The sequence below is a fragment of the Neolamprologus multifasciatus genome, chromosome 18 (genome assembly GCF_963576455.1).
Source record: "Neolamprologus multifasciatus chromosome 18, fNeoMul1.2, whole genome shotgun sequence".
Lineage (NCBI taxonomy): Eukaryota > Metazoa > Chordata > Actinopteri > Cichliformes > Cichlidae > Neolamprologus > Neolamprologus multifasciatus.
In genome coordinates this window covers 34,373,060-34,391,811 of record NC_140456.1, presented here as the reverse complement: position 1 = coordinate 34,391,811, position 18,752 = coordinate 34,373,060, and the positions used below count along the sequence as shown (strand labels likewise).

The following is an 18,752-nucleotide window of genomic DNA, read 5'->3' as shown; positions in this document are numbered from 1 at the left end:
ACAGTGTCCTTTCAGTGTCCTTTCCCCCCCCAGTAGGATACTTAACAGTGTCCCTGAGTGTAAAGAACTCGTTGGTTAATAACTGATTAAACTGGTGGAGGATGTTTTGCTTCTCCACCAAACGTTGATCTTCAAACAATCTGTTTGTGTTTTCACTCTGAAGGTGCAGCAAGCAGTCCAGTCTCTGATAGACACACATCAGCAAATCCCAGGGAGCATCCTGAGAGCCTTGTTGGAGAGATTCCACACCAAATACAAAGCCCACTAACACCAGTGACACTACCACAGAGACAAACTGTCCATATGTGACCAAACGCATCAGGTGGCTGCAGTCTGCACAGGTTTGGTGCAGATGTGCATCTGAAGATGTTTTTATTGCACAACTCTGATATGTATTTTTGTTTACATAGACTCCCTTTTATATATATTCGTATTCAAGATGAATCTGTTGAAATTAAGACTTTATAAGATGCAGTCAGGTTTCATAATAATATCTCTCAAAGGATGGAAAACAAATATTTATTTGAATTCAGACACATTATTGTGACCTTAGATGTAATTGTTTTCTGTTTGTGTGGGAAAAAAGGCAAATGTGTTTATTTAAAAGTGCATTTACATCATAATCATGATTCATAATGATTTTTAATAAATAAATGTGTTTTGTTGTCGATGCCTTTTGAGTTGATCAGTGATTAGTTTAGACCAATCGATCAATATTTCTTATAGAAAAGGTATGGGTGGGTGCTTTATGATGACAAGAAACGCTGAACATTAATGTTTCACTACAAGTCCACACGTCCACCAACCACTGAAGTACTGTATCGTTCTCCAACACTCAGGTACTGAAGGATGTCCTGTAACGTATAGAGATGGGAAGGATCCACAGTAACATGCGGCTCTTTGAGGAAAGCTGTTTTGTTTTGTATGTTTCAGTACAGCTGAACACTGCTAGCTACAGGCGAGTCTGGATATACAAAGAAAGGACGCAAGGAAAGAGTTCTTAGTTTCTTACTAAGGCTGGTACAGTATTTTCTTTGTATTATTATTATTATTCAATTTTAAATAGAATAGTTAAAAAAAACAAAGCCCTAATGATTTAATTCCCCCAAAAACATTAATGGGAAAATAGGTCTTGGTGCTGGATGACCTCACAGGAAATGACAAATCGGGGATCCATGTGGAGGGGGCGAGCGCCCGATGTCCAGGCCTGGATTTATGGGCCTAACAAATGACATGTAAACGCCACAGTGTGGAGCAAAAAGCTTTTTCTGAAGCTGGAGATCAGTGGTGACCAGCTGACTTTCACTGTTTAGTATTGAGACAACAAATATGTTATCTGAGACTTCTGATTGGACAAAAGTAGAAATTTGAATTCTGACTCCCTGACTGCTTCCCAAAGATAGAGTAGGAAAGGTGTTGGACTGGAAAAACTGTGCTGAAGTTCCAAAGCAATGACTGATCATTAGAAAACAAAGTACAGTGTTTAAAGACGATGATGTTGAACATGACTGTGTTTGATTGTTGCTGCAACAAATGCAACATTGCTAAAAACAGCCTGTTGATCATATCCGTGTGCACACTGCATGTCAGTTTGGTGATGTCAGTTTTACCCCTGGGTGCTTTGTTGTGTTATTAACTAATCATTTGTAACGTAAAGTCAAATTTGGTTGTGGTTTGGAGATACACTTACAGTTCGTGTGTTTGTGTGTAATTGCTGTATTTTTCAATATCTAAACATGAATATTGTGATTCAGCAGATCTTTTGTCACACTGGTGTCACTGCCAGCTCAGAGACATGTCAGCATTAATGTCTGCACACTGGTTGCCTTTTCCCATACTGATGTCACTGGTGTTGAGGTCTAACGTGTATTTTTAATGTATGTGTTAAACTTTTAAATACTGAGAGCTTCTCCAGCCTGTTAATAAATGTCTTTACTGAGATGTTGCTTTGTTTGTTATTTGAGGAATGGGCTCAGAGGAGTTCATAGCACAGAAAGAGTTTTATTACAAGATCAATAAAGAAACAAATTACTATGAAACTAGTTGTGTTGCTCTACAGTGAGTGACAGGAAAAGCAGTGCATGCATCAGCACGGCGATCTGTAGCTTAAAACAAGGCGTGAGCATAATGAGCTGCTCACCTCAGCAGGAGTATCCCTCCTACTTTACTCCCAGCTTTTAGTTACCTGTTAGGTTAGAGTCCTACAAAAAGGTCCACAGCATAATCTGTGCAGGAGCAGCAACAGGTCCAGATGGGAGCATCCAGTCCACACAGGTTTCCCTCGGGAATGACACAAAGCTTTCTCCTAAAGGGTAAACACAACTTTTAGCATCACAAGCAAAACATTTTTCTGTGGCTCCAACAGAGGGCTTTGAAACCCACATCAGTCACTGCTCACACCAGGAACCCCCACATCCACATCCACAGGCCTAATTACTGCACCCGTGCTTATAAAGAAGAAGACATACAGATGTGTAAACAGAGTTTTTGATGCTTACATTATTTTAACTTTACAAACAAACAAATAATTTCAACAAAAACCAAAAACTACCAGGGTCAACATCATTAGCCCCCCTGATGTTCTTTCTGCAAACACGGCCAAAGAGATCTTCATCTGAGAGGACGGGCTTCCTGTCTGCATAATCCATCTCCGGTTGGCTGGAAGGAGCCTCTTCTGCAGACGTGGAGATTGTGTGCAACCTTTCCTGTGCAGGCTGAGAGTGACTCTTTAGTTCCCTGCCTCTGCCAGGCTTGTTCTCACTGCAGTTCTTCACACTTGGAAATACTTTGATAACTTTGTGCATCCATCTGCTGCACTTCTCAAGGTTGGCTCAAAAGATGAGCCAGACATACATTTAGACACATGGAAGTGTTTGAGATCTTTTATTGTTTTTGTAAAATGTCTTTTGTCATATCTTAGTTGCAATGAATCCGAGCAACTCTGCACACGCACGATCTGATATCCTCGTGTTGGTGTTGTTCCCAGATCATCATACTAAAGGTTGTTCCAGGATCAACATTGCAAGTGACCAATCAGAATGTTGTGATGTCATACTTTTGCGACTTCGGGAAAAACCGGCGTAAAACAAAAAACTGTACTTAAGCTGCGAGAAACCGCCTTTGTCCGCCGATCAACGGACCCTAACCCTGACCCTTTAATAAACGGTAAGCAGAATTGATATTGTCCTTGCAACATTGGAATTTCATAAATGCACGAATGGGTTGGTGCACAAAAGAATAACGTCACAATAATGTGATTGGTCACTTGCAATGTTGAACCTGGAACAACATTTTCATGATGATCTGGGAACAACACCAACACGACGATATCAGATCATCCTCTGCACACAGCAGCCCGGTCCTGTGCTGTCCAGCCCCTTGGGTGAGGAGGTTAGCCGATGATGGTGATTTGATTCGTGGCTCCTCCTGGAGAATCTACAAAATGAACAAACGCGAGGCCAGATAAATGACCACAGTGTACTTTATTAACTGAATTTTGGTAGTTTGTGTTGCATTAGATTCAAATAAAAATTTACAAAAATCTCATATGTACAAAAAACTCATTTTGATTATTTTTTTTTTATTATTCTTGAATTATTCTTTTTACAATAAAACGTACTTTTCCCCCATTGAATGCTTTCATCACACAATGCAACGTACTGATAAGACCAATATTACTTTGTCTTAAACATGTTTTTTCTTTTTGTTAAATACACCACATACACCACATTTATCTTTTTTTCCTCTGTGTTAAACTGTCATATTTAGAGCCATCGTGGTGGCATCGCACCTCTGGAGACACGCTTCACAGTCAGAACTCAAAAAGAGAGGAATGTTCTTTTTTAACATGTACACATTGCATACATTTATTTACAGATAAGCATTTAAGTTGTTCAGTTCACTATCTGTGGTATTCCATGTTTAACCAACTCTAAACAGACATCTGTACAGAATGATTATACAGGATTGTTTTAACCTGCTGGTTACTGTGCTTGTACTAAGACTGGACGATCACACCTGGAGCTGCTGCTGCTGCACAAATGACCATTCAAACTTCATAGTATCGTTTTTGCCTGGTTCAGTAGCTAAATTCTGCATTGTGCTTGGCAGGTATGTCTAGACCACAGCAGCAAAGCTTTGACCTGTTATAGATGATGAATAGAGACAGTCGCTGGACCACAATACTAACAGAAAAACACAATCTATTTATCTCATCTTATAGTGATAGTAGAATATGTGCTCGTCATGTGGAACCACTCCAACAAGTCTTTAAGACTAAATGCAGATATGAGAGTCTCGTGTCTGTGCTTTGGTTACATTTAGCCAACTACAAACATTTGACTCTAGTGGATGGAGACTTTGTAGCCTTGTTTCCCGTTACACACCAATAGCAACCGCCCCAAATATCCTGTTAAGTCTCGCGTCAAAAACATGTTGGATCGTCAAACTAAATTCAGTTTTTGCAATGGCTCTATGATTGTTATATTACATATTTAACACGTGTCATGTGTCCCTGATGTTTGTAGACTTTGTCTATGGAACCGACTGGTCAAAAAAAATGTTGTGCTGTTAATAAATAAGCGTTACTGGGAACATCTTACTCACACATGGATCATTGTTTTTCTTAGAGTCAATAAAAGTGCAAGAAAACAAGGAGGAAGAGTAAACCAAGAAACAAACTGCAATATAACTGCAAGTTTTCTATATTTTCTATTGCTTCTTCATTCCTCTATAGCAGTATTGTGCGACTGATGTTACAAATGAACACAGTCTGAGGGGTTTAGATGATGCAGTACTGAGGAACAACTTCTTTGCTAGTATAAGCACAGTAACTGCCACATATTCTGCTATTGAGTGTAAAAACATCTCTCTCTCTCTTTCACACACAGACACACACGCATGCTTTCCAGTTTAACTAGAAAACTAAGCTGTGCCCAAAGTACAGCCTCATTGTCTCCTGTGTGATGACGTCGAAATGAAGGAAAAATAGAAATAGATTTTATTTTAAGGCAAATTAAACACAGAAAGCAGCAAAAACAAAGTCATGAACACTGGAGCACATCTGGGATTTATAAAATGCCGAATCACAGCGACAGTCGCTTCAAAGCGCTTTATACTGTAAGGTCGACCCTACAATAACACATACAGAGAAAAGCCCAACAATCATATGACCCCCTATGAGCAGCACTTTGGCGACAGTGGGAAGGAAAAACTCCCTTTTAACAGGAAGAAACCTCCAGCAGAACCAGGCTCAGGGAGGGGCGGGGCCATCTGCTGTGATTGGTTGGGGTGAGAGATGGAAGGAAGATTAAAGACATGCTGTGGAAGAGAGACAGAGGTTAATTGTTATAACTAATAATTAAATGTAGAGAGGTGTATAAACACATGATGAGTGAAGAAGAAACACACAGTGCATCATGGGAATCCCCAGCAGCCTATGTCTATTGCAGCATAACTAAGGGAGGATTCAGGGTCACCTGGTCCAGCCCTAACTATATGCTTTAGCAAAAAGGAAAGTTTGAAACCTAATCTTGAAAGTAGAGATAGTGTCTGTCTCCTGAATCCAAACTGGAAGCTGGTTCCACAGAAGAGGGGCCTGAAAACTGAAGGCTCTGCCTCCCATTCTACTTTTAAATACTCTAGGAACAACAAGTAGGCCTGCAGAGCGAGAGCGAAGTGCTCTAATAGGGTGATATGGTACTACAAGGTCATTAAGATAAGATGGGGCCTGATTATTTAAGACCTTGTATGTGAGGAGCAGGACTTTGAATTCTGGATTTAACAGGAAGCCAAAACAGGAGAAATCTGCTCTCTTTCTAGTTCTAATCAAACAAGGTCTAAAGTAATATGTTTTAGTTGAACCCTAATCCTCAGTTCTGTTCAGGTCAAATGTTTATATAGTCAAATCACATCAACAGTCACCTTTATATCGTAAAACCAACAATCAGCCCATTTGCAATGCCACATAACTGTCATACTATCAGTGTTATACGTTGGAGGGTTTTCATAGGGTTTAATATTTATTGTTATTTGGAATTCATTTTAATTTTGGTAAACATATTTTCATTTACACAGAAGTGTCAACTGTGTTACAGAAGAAAATGAACTGACAGACAATCTGTAAGGGTTTGTTCATGAGACAAACTGAGGTAGCTTCATGTTCCACACATATGTACTGTGTGTGTTGATGGTGATGAGTAAACTAAGGCTTGAACTGAAAACTAAAATAAATTGCTTGGATGTCTAAGAAATACAAGTCTGCATTTGCAACACTGTTTCCAAAACAACAGAGAAACCTCGGTGCTTAACTCAGTACAGAAGAAAGCATCAATTAAAAGTCTGCAAATGGGGAACCATATCTACAACAATGAATGTAGCTGAAAGCTGTTCTGGAGCGACTTTTACTAAAATTACGTCACTATCCAAATACCTGTGGACGAACTGTCTTCTTCAGAGATGTGCAAGTTATGCATGGCATGCGTATTAATGCATGCCACCACATCTGCTGGCGTTTGAACTGCGCACCAGGACGGTGCAGTGGTTGAGAACCATTTCTACATTTGCCACCTCACATTTTTTTAGTTTGACACATGCTGTGCTATTTTTAATTAAATATACATGTTTAGACTTTATCCACTGACAGCCTAGTTACTGATTTATTTTATTCACTTTTTTCATTAAAAAAGACGAGCAGTAATTTCACTTTTTTTTTATTTGAAGGGATCATGAAAGTTCTTTCCACAGCCTGCTCTTGGTTTCCTGAACAGGCAGTATGTACAGCCTAGTACAGTATATGCCTTTCTCTAACAGTATTGTGCCATCATGAAACTTGTGTCTTTATCCCAAAAAAACCCACAAAATGACAAAAGACAAACGCTTTACATCTACATCACTCACCACCACGTTTGTTCCCAGATAATAGGTCTGGGAAAGTCCCTTCTTTAAATGGAAAATCATCAGGTTTAGTATATTTTAAAGCGTTGAGTCTTTTTAGTTGTCACTAATGTTGATTCAGCTACTGTAGTATTACTTCAGGACATCTGTCTTATGTTATGCAGCTTCTGCTGAACCCACAAAAGCTTTATGTATACAACATTTTCACTAAAGCACAAGTGTATTCCTCCACCAAACACAAGTCCATGGAAATCTCAAAGTAACCGAAAAATAATGAAGAGACATTAATGCCACGATAGAGATTGGTCTCCTCAAAATATCTGATGGAAACTCACACTGCGCACACACACACACACACACACACACACACATAAAAGTATCTGTTGTCAAACTTCAGCCGTAACACTGTTTGCATGTTTTTAGGTCTACCTGCTCAGTCTGAATAGATTTTTGCAGCCATTTTTATGCAGGCTATAGACTGCCAGATTTGTGGATTTATATCTACTTTGTGGATTTTTGTTCATTACAGTACAGTTTAAAATTGTGCAGTGTATGACTTTTTAAATGAAGATATCCGGTCGTTAAGTGATGACGTGACGAATCCTACTAAAGTAGTCTGCATTTAATATGGTGTTTGTGTTGTTAACATGTTTAATGTAATGTATTTTCTTCTATTTAATCTCAAAAAGCTCCTAAAACAGTCACTGATCACTGTTGACCTCCCTCGGCTTTTATTACCGCTAATCATTTATTTAAGCTCAGTTTTTAAAACCTTAGGATGTAACTACAGCCCAGCCCATGCAGCAGTATATGAATCACTAACCTCGTATTGTGGATGGATTATCTCAGTTGTTCTCCTGGCTGAAGTTTGGTCCTTTTACAGCATCCTGCCATGCGATTACATTTGTTCCTGACCACCGAGAACACTCACGTTAACTTTTATCGAGTGGAAAAAAAGTTAGCTTGTTTATGCTATGCTAACATAGCTGTGTCGCTAGCGGTCACGTAGCACATCATTATATACCAGCTAGCCAAACTTCAGTAACCCTACAAACATCACTGCTGTTTAGTTTTCTGTCTTCATTTATGTTGGAAGTGATAACAGAGCTGTACGTTTGAATTTGTTTCCAAAACCCCGCAGTCTGGACATGCTATATTGTATTTAGATAGAAGCTAGCGAGCTAACTTCCTGCTAACTTCTAACTCCGTTAAATGTCATAAATTCCGTTTTCATGGATGCCTGGACTCAATTGTTACACCTGGTAGAGCAGAACGCTGATCATTTTATTAAAGATGAAAGACTTTAGACAGTTTTTCAACTCTCAGTAAGGCCATAGTGATCGTTTGATATATGGACCTGCAGCGGAGTTTAGGCCCAGACACGGCTAGTGACGTCAGACTTAATGACCGGATACTTAGGAAGTCTCCAATGCATTACTTTATAATAATAACAACCAACAACAAAAGTTCAAAGACTATAGTGAAACTCGAGAAATACAGCAAAAGGTTTTGCAAAAAGATTTTCTAAAACGTGCAAAACCACTGCTATAGTCCTTTAAAAGTATGTCTCTGGTAAAACACAGAGGCTTTGGTGTAAGCACAAAAATATCTCTGTATCATTCAAGATTGCTTCTTTGAATTTTTTTTTTTTACAGAAAACATTTTTGACTTGTCACCACGAAGAAAACACAATTATTAAAAAACCCTAACATACAGTATGTAATTGAAACTTCTATCTAATAGAAACCACAAAAAATGGTGGGTATATGCCAGCACTTACCAGCATAGTATATTCTGCATACACATCATCCTGGTTCTCTATCATATCATATCTCTCAACTCCGTTACATGTTCCATATGTACGGAGTGGAGAGATCTCTCACTCAGAGAACCAAGGTTACAATGTAACCGTACGTTCTCTAAGTGTGTAATGGGCACAATACAGAGTCTTTTTTTCACTTATATCTTTGTTTAAACAAGATTATGACGGCCATTGTACTGTGGTTTCAAATAACTGCAATGACCGGTCAGAATATCCTGATTATCATTGACTCGCTTTGTGTTTTTCTCTTTCCATGCTTTAAAACAAAGACTTTGGACAAAACCTAGAATTCCTTTTATCTGGACACTATCTTAGCACAGGAAAAGCAGGGAGAGAGCTAAAATTCTTGACTAACAGATAACTAGTCTGTGAGGTGATATTGTCTGTTGCTGCCCAGCGTTTCTTGAAGTAAAGTTATTTGGGTTTTGAGGGTAAGCAGAATGGTGCAAATGGGATGGCACAGCACCTCCTTATGTCTTCAGTCTCTGGTTCTCTCTTTCAGGGATGTTCCAAGGTTTGGGATACACACTACGCCAACCGGGCCAGGACAATTTAACTGGTAACATCAAACACAGACTTACACAGTATTGTTCATATTTTTTTATAGTGCACTGCACAACATCGTAATGCACTATATCAACCTTTGAATTTTGTAAGACCCCCTGACTCCCCTGAAACTTGCTACAAGGTTGGAACAAACTTTTGGGAAAAACAGGCACCATCTTGATCCAGGTCATCCATGACAAGCTACTGGAAGTACAGCATAAACATTTTGGAAAATAACAATACCTCAAACAATAAATGTTTGAGGTATTTTCATAAATGTAATTTCCATATCACAACACTATGTGTGTGTGTTTAATACTTGGATTGGACTTTGAAAAATGCTTTGGCCCCAAACGCCATCTGTTGGAGCTTGTATATGTTTACAGTTTCATCATTTAACACCACCATGGCTGTAGTCCAATAGTCATTTTTGGTTAACCGCCTGTCACAGCATTGCATTTCTGATTGAATTCTGTTATTTACACTTACTGTCTTTGTTACCCACATTAAAAGTTCCGTATGGAAAATGGTTGTATTCCATCGCTTATTTTCCAGAGCATGATATGTAGTATGATCAGGATCAAGCTTTTTCCCGTCTCGGTTTCTCATTTGCCAGTGGACACTTCCAGCACTATGCTAACCATGTTGTGTGGTTTGGTTGGTGAATGTGTTGAGTCAAAATGTAAAAAGTGTTTTTAAAAAGGGCAATTTTTCCTCGAAAGGTGACGCGTGTCACCTGCATACCTACAGCAAAGATTCTATTCAGACAGACTAACCACACGTTCCTTTGCTTGTTTTGTGTAAACTACACACACACACACACACACACACACATGACTTCAGTAGCCTCTACTTCATCTCTAAAAGAAAAATGCTGCATGTTGCGTGAGTACTGTACATCCTGGTTGGAATGGCTGAGTTGGCTGCTCGTCTGTGTTTCGATCCTCGACTCATTTCCATTTCCGGTATCATTCTCTCTTCGGTTCATTGGTGTCTGCCACATGCTTTCACCCTCCACATACAAGCAAAGATTCGAATAATTCTGCAGCTGTGTTTCTGAGGCCGGACTACAAATAGTTATGTTGAGCTGCCAGGAAGATTTTGTTTCTTGGCATTGGGTAAGTTTGAATGCTTCCTTTTTAGAGCGAGACCATTAGCTAGTGTTTAACCTTTGCCCCCTTTTCATTTACATCATTTAGTATGTTTTGCCCAAACAAAACACCATCACTGCTCATAGATGCTACTTTGACCACTGTCTTCTCGTAGGTCACTTTCTGGCCATCTTCCAGTGTTGATCACAGATGTCCAATAACACTGAAATATCGGTCAGCTCAAAGAAGAACCTTCTGGATTATGCAGGCACCCCTAAGTTGTTTCTAGAGGAATCTAAAGGATGTTCCCAATGACCCTTTTTGGCACTAAGAGAAAGAGAGTAATGACTGAGAGTACCCACCTGCTTGTGGCTGATATGGTAGGACACCAACACATTTGGACAAGTTTGAGTTTGTAATTCAGGTCTCCTTTGTTTTGTGGGAGTATCTGGTGACTTAAAAGCTGTCTGTATGGACAATGGACACTTTTTATTATTTTACATCTTAACACCCCTTAAACACTCGCTTCTTGTTGTTCTAAGCAGAGTGTCATTTAGTATTTAGTCCATAGAAGACAGCATTTACCAGATAAGTGTTAGTAAAAATAATAGCAACAATCTGACCAGCAGCAATCCCACCAGTGACACTAACTGAACTTGTGCTGAGTTGGTCCTCCAGCCATTACCAACAGTCCCGACTGCTTCTCGACACTTCTGATACCCGGAAATAGAAAAAGAACGACAGCAATGGGAGATGAAGATATTGAAACTGATGCCAGTAACAAATTCTTATTGCCACAGTTCCTGTTGCTGTTTATGTGATCACAGGATACCACTCTGTTGCTGTGCCCCTGCAGGGTTTCCGAAAGCCGAGCGGACTATAGAGTGGTCTCATATTCCAGCCGCTCCTGTACCAGAGCATCATCTTTGTACTGCAGCCGTGGAGGAGTCAAAGAGCAATCTATGGCCAAAATTGCTTTGCGAATGCTGCGGTCCAGAACGTGACGCTCCCAGGCTGGATAGCGGTTCCTACAAAGGTCGATCTTGATGACGTTCTCCTCTAGGCGTGGAGCACGAGAAGATGGCGTGGATGGCACTGTGGATCGGACCTGAAACACTGGCATGCAGCCATCTCGCTCAGAATACTTGCCCGCGTCGTGTCGTTCTAGAGTTGTGGTAGCACCTCGGTTCGAACGCAGTGAATTGGTGGCACCTTCTGATGGCAGAGTGGAGAACTGAGCAGTAGGGTCCAGGTCAAGGCCTTGGCCACTTGGCGAGTGTCCGAAGCGTGGCCCGTTCGGGTGAAAAAAGGCATAGTACATGAGCATGAAAACAATGCCGGTGAGGAAACTGCTGAAAATGACGCAGAGTGCTGGCACTGCAAAGGCGTCAGTATTTTGAGGAAATCGGTAGAGATACCACAACGCACTGAGAGCAGTGTTCTCCATCAAGATTACCAGGTAATAGATAAAAAGCCGACACCTGCACAGAGACATGAGACATAATAACAACAAATAAATGCAAGTATTTGCAAACAACTATCACTAAAATAAGCTGAAGGTCTCACAGATTGTTGTCAGTACTAAATGCTAAAGTTGAAACTAGCTCGAGAAACAGGAATGGCTGAATTTCTTTTGCATGGTAGTACGCTTCAACTACTGCACTTACTGCAACCGAGCGCTTATACATTTAAAAATGACAGAAGAGTTAAAGCATTGTTTAAAAATTGAACCACATCACACTGATGGAGAACGTCTTCACCTTGTCCGTCCTTCCTTGACGTTGAACCAGGAAAAGATGTAGATTATGCCCACCACCATGTCAAACACAATCTCTTCCCACTTGCTGATGCAGAAGTCTGTCTCACAGTGGACAATCCAAAAGGTCATGATGCACCAGTGCAGGACGATGAAGATGCCAAAGTAGAGTTGAAATACAGATGCAAACAGAGCAAAGGTGATAACTCGGGCTGCAATGGTGAAGAAGTGCCAACAGAACTGGATAATCACTGCCAGATAGCTGATGGGCTTCTTGTCATCCCGAGACTCTCGCAGGGCCTTCTGATAGGAGGCCAGGGCCCAGGCCATGGAGACGAGGGAGGCTGCAGCTGTCATTCCTAAAGAGACAGAGAGAAAACAACTGGTTTCACAACCACATAACGGATGGATTACAGAAGCACCACATGATGGATCTGTCTGTCCCGCTGGAACGACACAATTCTACTACAACGGCAAAAGCAAGACACAAGTCACCAGAGCTCTTTGTGTTACTCGTGCACGAGGGAGAGGACTGTGACGGGCGCCGTTCCTTCTGCTCGAACGCCGGTCGCTCTCGTCAGCTCCCTCGTAGCACTGATCTTTATAGAGACTGAAAATGTGACGTCATTTCTGGGGTAAAACCGCAAAGGATTGTAGGTACGAGTGGCAAGAGGTACTAGTGCACGCAGGCTTTCACATGAAAACAGTCACACAGCGATAAAAAGAAACACAAAGAATGGCAAGAAGCTGTTGTATTATTAACTGCAATAGCCGCATGACAGCCATGAAGCCGACGGGTAAAGAGATAGTTTTTTATCGTTTTTTATTGTTTTTTATCGGATTACGTCGTGGAAGAGAAATTGTTCGAGCCATGTTTCCGAAGTAACAAAGAGGCGACGGATGGTCTGGATTGCAGCCATTCGAAGACCAAATATAACATCCCAGAACATCCAGCTCACGTGTTAGTTTGCTCCAAACATTCCCGCAAAGGTCAGTCTTCTGTTGTAGTTATTACGTAATTTATTATAACATAATTGTTGATGTAGGTTACAAATAAGTCTTATATTGATTTGAATTGAATTCGTTGCTATGCTGCTTTGTTCACTGTGGCTTTGCAGGCTAGTGTTTGTTGTGTTTTGTAGGAAAACCAGCCGACAAAATGCTGGAATGTGATTGGGCCCCTCTATCAGCCTGGTCATACCGAGTTTAAAGCTGCTACCACAGCCGGATTTGATCGGTGAAGAGAGAGCGAGATCGAAACAGCCACGAAACGTCCGCATATATGTGCCCAAGTGTTGTACTGAAGCAAGCAAGTGATGAATAACTGTTTCAGTATGTTGTTTTGTTTTGTTGCATTGTTGATTTATTTTTTACAGAGCCCCGCAGGAGACATGGGAGAAAAAAAAATTAAGACGGACTTTTGCGAGATCTCGCAAAACAAACTCGGGATCTCGCAAAAAGTTTTGCGAGATCTCACAAAAGTTGAATTCCAACAATGGCGGCAGCTACTTAGTTGTAATATTACTCTTTCTGGGTCACAAAATACACTTTTAAGATGTTTTGAGGCGTGAATGTAGTTGTGTAAACGTCAGATACCTGCTCGGTTTACAAGACATCACATATTTGCAAAAGTGCTCCGACGTTTTCGGAGATCTGACACCCACTAGCTCGAAGCTAACGGGAGGTCGAGACCTACTACAGCCGGGAGGAACACCGCTTTCCCGGCACATTGTGCATCGACCTCCCGGTCCGCTTCGAGCTAGCGGCCTCCGAAGAATGCGGCTAAAACTTTTGCGAGATCCCGAATTTGTTTTGCGAGATCTCGCAAAAGTCTGTCTTAATTTTTTTTCTCCCATGTGCTCGTGTGGGTCTGACTCTTTCACTCCTTTGAGTTTTTCCTCCTACTTTTTTTTTGCCTCTTCATCACGTCTGTCTTTGTGCGGAGCTGCCATGTTTCCGTTCTGTTTTGGGGGCAAATAAAATGCAAGTAGGGATTAAAACTGCAGAATTAATGATTAGCGGTGCTGGAAATACTAGCGCTTGATGCAGTGTCTTGATTTTGCTGCCACTCGTACCCACAATGCAATGCGCGACAGTCATCTGTGGTCTGTCGATCTCTGTTGTGGTTACATGAATATGCATAGGTTCATTAACATATGACGTCTTACAGAGGCATACATGAGAACAAAGAGTACCTTGTGTGTGTGTCGTTTAGGTATTTGTGTGTGTGTGTGTGTGAATGACTCCCCAAAGCTGGTCCCAGGAGTCCAGCGGTCCACCTAAACAAAAGGCACTTATACTTAAGCAGATACACAGCAGGTGTCCTCCTATACCATAAATCAGTAAGAGAAGGTACGACCTCTCTCATGACCTTAAGATGTGTGTGTTTGCCAGAGCACTCTGGGAGGCTGTGAAGTAGTCAGACTCGAACGTCAAGGAAGGTGGTGGGAAGCAGACATTTCAGATTTCCAGAGGTGAGCAATTTATTTACAGTGAACTTAATTTAATGTGTAACTTAACAAAACTTCTCCTCAAAATCAACTCAATTAACAAAACTCAACAGCCCACAGATCTGGTGACACAGCTCACCTCTGCTCTCTGCTGCATCTGGTAGCGACTGGCTTTAAATAGCCATCAATTTCCCTCCAATTGCCCAGCCAGTACCACTCACTCACACTGAGGGATCTAAAACTCTACACAGATGATCTAAAAACACAAAACCTCTACACACTTCTAACGCGCACATTTACACAACTAAATGGCAGTATTAACGAAAGGAAAAACATTCAACAAATCCCTTTAAACCTTAACACAAACAAAAGGAAGCATCTCTATGGAAAAAGAGAAATTATGAAGACTGAAAAGACAAACAAAGTAAGTATGAACAAAGGACTTAATCTGTAACATAATAAAATATAAAGAAACATGTAACTGAGTATTTGCCTTAATTTGCAGAATGTTTGATTTGCCGGCAACAAACGCTTCCACAAACAAACCCGGGATACTGAGTGAAGCTATGTTGCTTCACAAATAGCAAATCATAGCAAATACATAGAAACAGAATAATGTGCACAATGTGCAAAAAAAGGGTAAACACATATGGGACAAACGGAGAGCAGCTGCTCCTCCACTTTGTCACAGAGTCTTTGCAGACGGATCAAACCTCTATCATCACGCAATCGATTATAAAACTCTAAGCATATATGAGTAAATATTTCTAAGCATAAATGACGATCAGCAATACAAACCTAACACCACATTTTACTGCCTTACTTTCAGTTAATGTATTTTCTTTTGCACTATGCATATTTTATATGCCATTAGGTTATTTATTGTGAAAATTCTCATGTAGGAACTATTATACTGCATGTTGGTTCCACTGGTGTACTTGTTGAGATGCATGCCCATGTTGATGTGCACGCCCATGTTGATGTGCACGCCCATGGCAAGTTGAAGCAAGAGAAGCCAATTTAATTCAGAGAAAGCTGTTTCTTAAAAGTATCTGTAAAGTGCTCATTTCTGCCTCAAAGCATGGCTCAGCCAGCGAGGTATGTTTGTATGTTATATAGATCATTTTATGTCTTTATTTCACTCGTCTTACTATTTCATTGAATTTTATGTTATGTTTTGGTTTGACGGTGGCGTAGTTTGTGATCAAGGTGAAGCTGTAACAACCCCAAGACCTTACAACTAACATTAAAGCCAACTTCATGCCATCAGTAAAAGAACTCTTTATTGACTTTAAGAAGAGGTAGAAGTGATACCACACTTGGAAAGATGAATGCAGCAGGTACAGATACTGCTCCAGGGCATTCTTATTCCACCTTGAATCATTTGCATAATTAGAACCTTTGTTCTCATGATTTGGTGCTATCTGTCTATATATATATATAAAATTGAACTGTAACACATCTTGTCATGTTCAGCAACATAACAAGATATTTTCACGTGAATATCCTAGAGTATCCAACGTCTTTGTCTAGAGAAACTCATTGGTTGTTTTTGCAGTAAGCGTTTCTCCTCCAGACTTTTCTAGTCATGAGGTAGATGCCGTAAATGTTTTTTTCTTGACCAAGTAAAAGTTCTTTGATTGTTCTTTTTAGTTATTTTTTAGCCCAGTGATAGCACACACTTTTCTTTGGGCTTCATATTTCCAGATTCAGTGCAAAGCTACTAAAAAAACCTCCTGATCTTTCATCTGCTTCACAGGTTATTGCATAATTAGGAAATGGACGTTACATGACCATGACACTGCAGCAAGTCTTGCACATCCAGGATGATGAACAAACGCCCCGGGTGAGAGAACTGGATGTTTAACTACAGACATTTGACTGAAAAGGTTTGAAAGCTAACGGAATCGGAGAATTATTCATTTATATTATTGAGAATTAAAGTTCAGAGTGCAACAAATCAGAAATACTGGTAAGTATTGGTCAGACTTGGCCGTAACACCTTGGATGTGCCTGTGAGGCATCCTTGCCTGATGTCTGAACCACCTCAGCTAGCTTTCTTTGATTTGGAGGACTCTACTTTAAGTCCCTTTGGAGGAAGCTCATTTCTACCAAGACCAGTAAATCAACAGCGTTGGTTTCATGCTCAGCTCTCTCTAATCCACAACAGGCTGATACAGAATCTAGATCGCTGCTGATGCCATGTCAATGCATCTGTCAGTCTCCCACTCCACTCTCCCCACACTCATGAACAAGACCAAACTACTAAAACTCTCCTTTCTTTTCTGACTGAGGATCAAGGCCTTTGACTTTAAAGTACTGATTCTAAGCCACCAACTTCACACCGCGTTGCAAACCGCCTCAGTGCAAGCTGAGGTCATGGCTAAATGAAGCCAACAAAATCAAATAATCTGCAAAAACCACAGTTGTGAACCACAAACCCTCTGCTCGCTGGCTGTACCTACAAATTCTGTCTATTCACAGAATTACAGACAGAATTCAAATTCACATGTGGCTTTGAAGGATCGTTTCTATCCATAAGATAGCATGTACACACAACAAATAGCTCTACCAGCTTCAGCTACGATCATGGCGATTGTGGCTCAAGAGTTGGGAGTTCGTCTTGTAATTGGAAGGTTGCCGGTTCGAGCCCCGGCTCCGACAATCTCTGTCGTTGTGTCCTTGGGCAAGACACTTCACCTGTCGCCTACTGGTGGTGGTCAGAGGGCCCGGTGGCGCCAGTGTCCGGCAGCCTCGCCTCTGTCAGTGCGCCCCAGGGTGGCTGTGGCTACAATGTAGCTGCCATCACCAATGTGTGGATGACTGGATGTAGTGTGAAGCACTTTGGGGTCCTTAGGGACTAAGTAAAGCGCTATAAAAATACAAGCCATATCATCAGTATGGTCACACAATTGTGCAGCATTGTTTGAATGTGTGTGGGGCTACTACCTTGCACAGCCTGGAGCTTGTGTGTCTGGATGATAATGCACAGCTGAAGCACCAGTTGTGGAGCGCTCTCCAGAAAGGTTGCCAGTAGATGCAGCATGCTCACATCTGCAAACTCGTAGACCATCCTCCAGTAGTAACGCCAGCGCTCTGTCTCAGCACCCTGACGACTCCGAACACCCAGGTAGATGGTATGGAAATACCTGAGGGGAAAAAATACAGTGCTTGAACATCCACCATGCATGCTCAAACATTCAAGCACAGTACAACTCTTCTGAAATCACCTTCTCTTGGAAATACCAAATGGAAGGAAATTTGGACAAATGTATATAATAATGTGCTATTAATTTCTAACAATAGAAACATCTGTAACACAAGGCTGGTGCCAACTGACACATGAAGACAGTTAAAGGTTACTTTTGATAATCTATTCTGGTCCCATAGCATAAACGTTCATGGCAAAAATATTACTGAGACGTCTCATCCAGATCATTCAATGATTTTGTGGGAATCCGAATCAGAAAGGGTTTTAATGCCAAATGTTGAGCAGGTTTACACTTAAATAAACATGAAAATAAAAATTAAAAGTGCTAAGCAGATTAATATATACATGTGCGCAGGTGATGATCAGTGCAAAAATGGAACAGATGCAGAGAACACAGTATCGGGTCATGTGTTTGTGGTGTATTGTTCATGTGTCCAACAGCAGAGGGGAAGAAAACCTCCTGCCTGAGGGGAGCAGGTCAAACAGACTGTGTCCAGGGTGAGAAGGGTCAGCTGTGGTCCGAGCTGCACACCCCAGTGTCCTGGAGGTGTGCAGGTCCTGCAGAGATGGGAGTCTGCAGCCAATCACCTTCTCAGCAGAGCGCACAAAACACTTTTCCAACACTTTTGCTTTATTTTGTTGTACTAACAGTTTCTCCCGGTTTAGACTTTTCACTTGGCCTTTAATGTTTCCTGGATGCTCTGATGTGCATCACCTGTTTCTTCATGACGCACACACACACACACACACACACACACACACACACACACACACACACACACACACACAGTGTATATATTGTGCTTTTCTTCTCTGAGCACTAAAAATAATTTTACTACTATTGTTCAAACACCCAAGCACCTTCTGTTTTTATCCTTTAGCACCATGTTTTCATACAAATTGCCCCCAATGAAGCAGCTTGGGATTCGGTAGCTTACACAAGAATACCTCAACACACAGACTCAAACAGCCAGGCACTGAA

At 41.0% G+C, this 18,752-nt stretch overlaps 2 protein-coding genes across 7 annotated transcripts in view; one reads left to right on the top strand and one right to left on the bottom strand.

Annotated features, from left to right (window-relative positions):
* Positions 1-18,752, top strand: part of tmem68 (transmembrane protein 68) — a 287,792-nt gene that overhangs the window by 15,747 nt on the left and 253,293 nt on the right. For 2 of the 6 annotated variants that reach the window (XM_085141124.1, XM_085141123.1), the window contains exon 9: positions 164-1,508. In XM_085141124.1, coding sequence (XP_084997250.1) covers positions 164-268 — 105 coding nt within the window. In that variant the 3' untranslated portion in view covers positions 269-1,508. Of the gene's footprint in view, positions 1-163; positions 1,509-18,752 lie in introns of those variants that run through there. The other 4 variants (XR_014870819.1, XR_014870817.1, XR_014870816.1 and 1 more) reach the window with 4 other exon arrangements.
* The window catches only part of xkr4 (XK related 4), a 30,442-nt gene continuing 15,445 nt past the window's right edge, over positions 3,756-18,752 (bottom strand). Inside the window, exons 2-4 of the mRNA XM_085141120.1 lie at positions 17,509-17,708; positions 12,114-12,468; positions 3,756-11,834 (exon numbers count right to left, since the gene is read on the bottom strand). Coding sequence (XP_084997246.1) covers positions 11,231-11,834; positions 12,114-12,468; positions 17,509-17,708 — 1,159 coding nt within the window. The 3' untranslated portion in view covers positions 3,756-11,230. The remainder of the gene's footprint in view (positions 11,835-12,113; positions 12,469-17,508; positions 17,709-18,752) is intronic.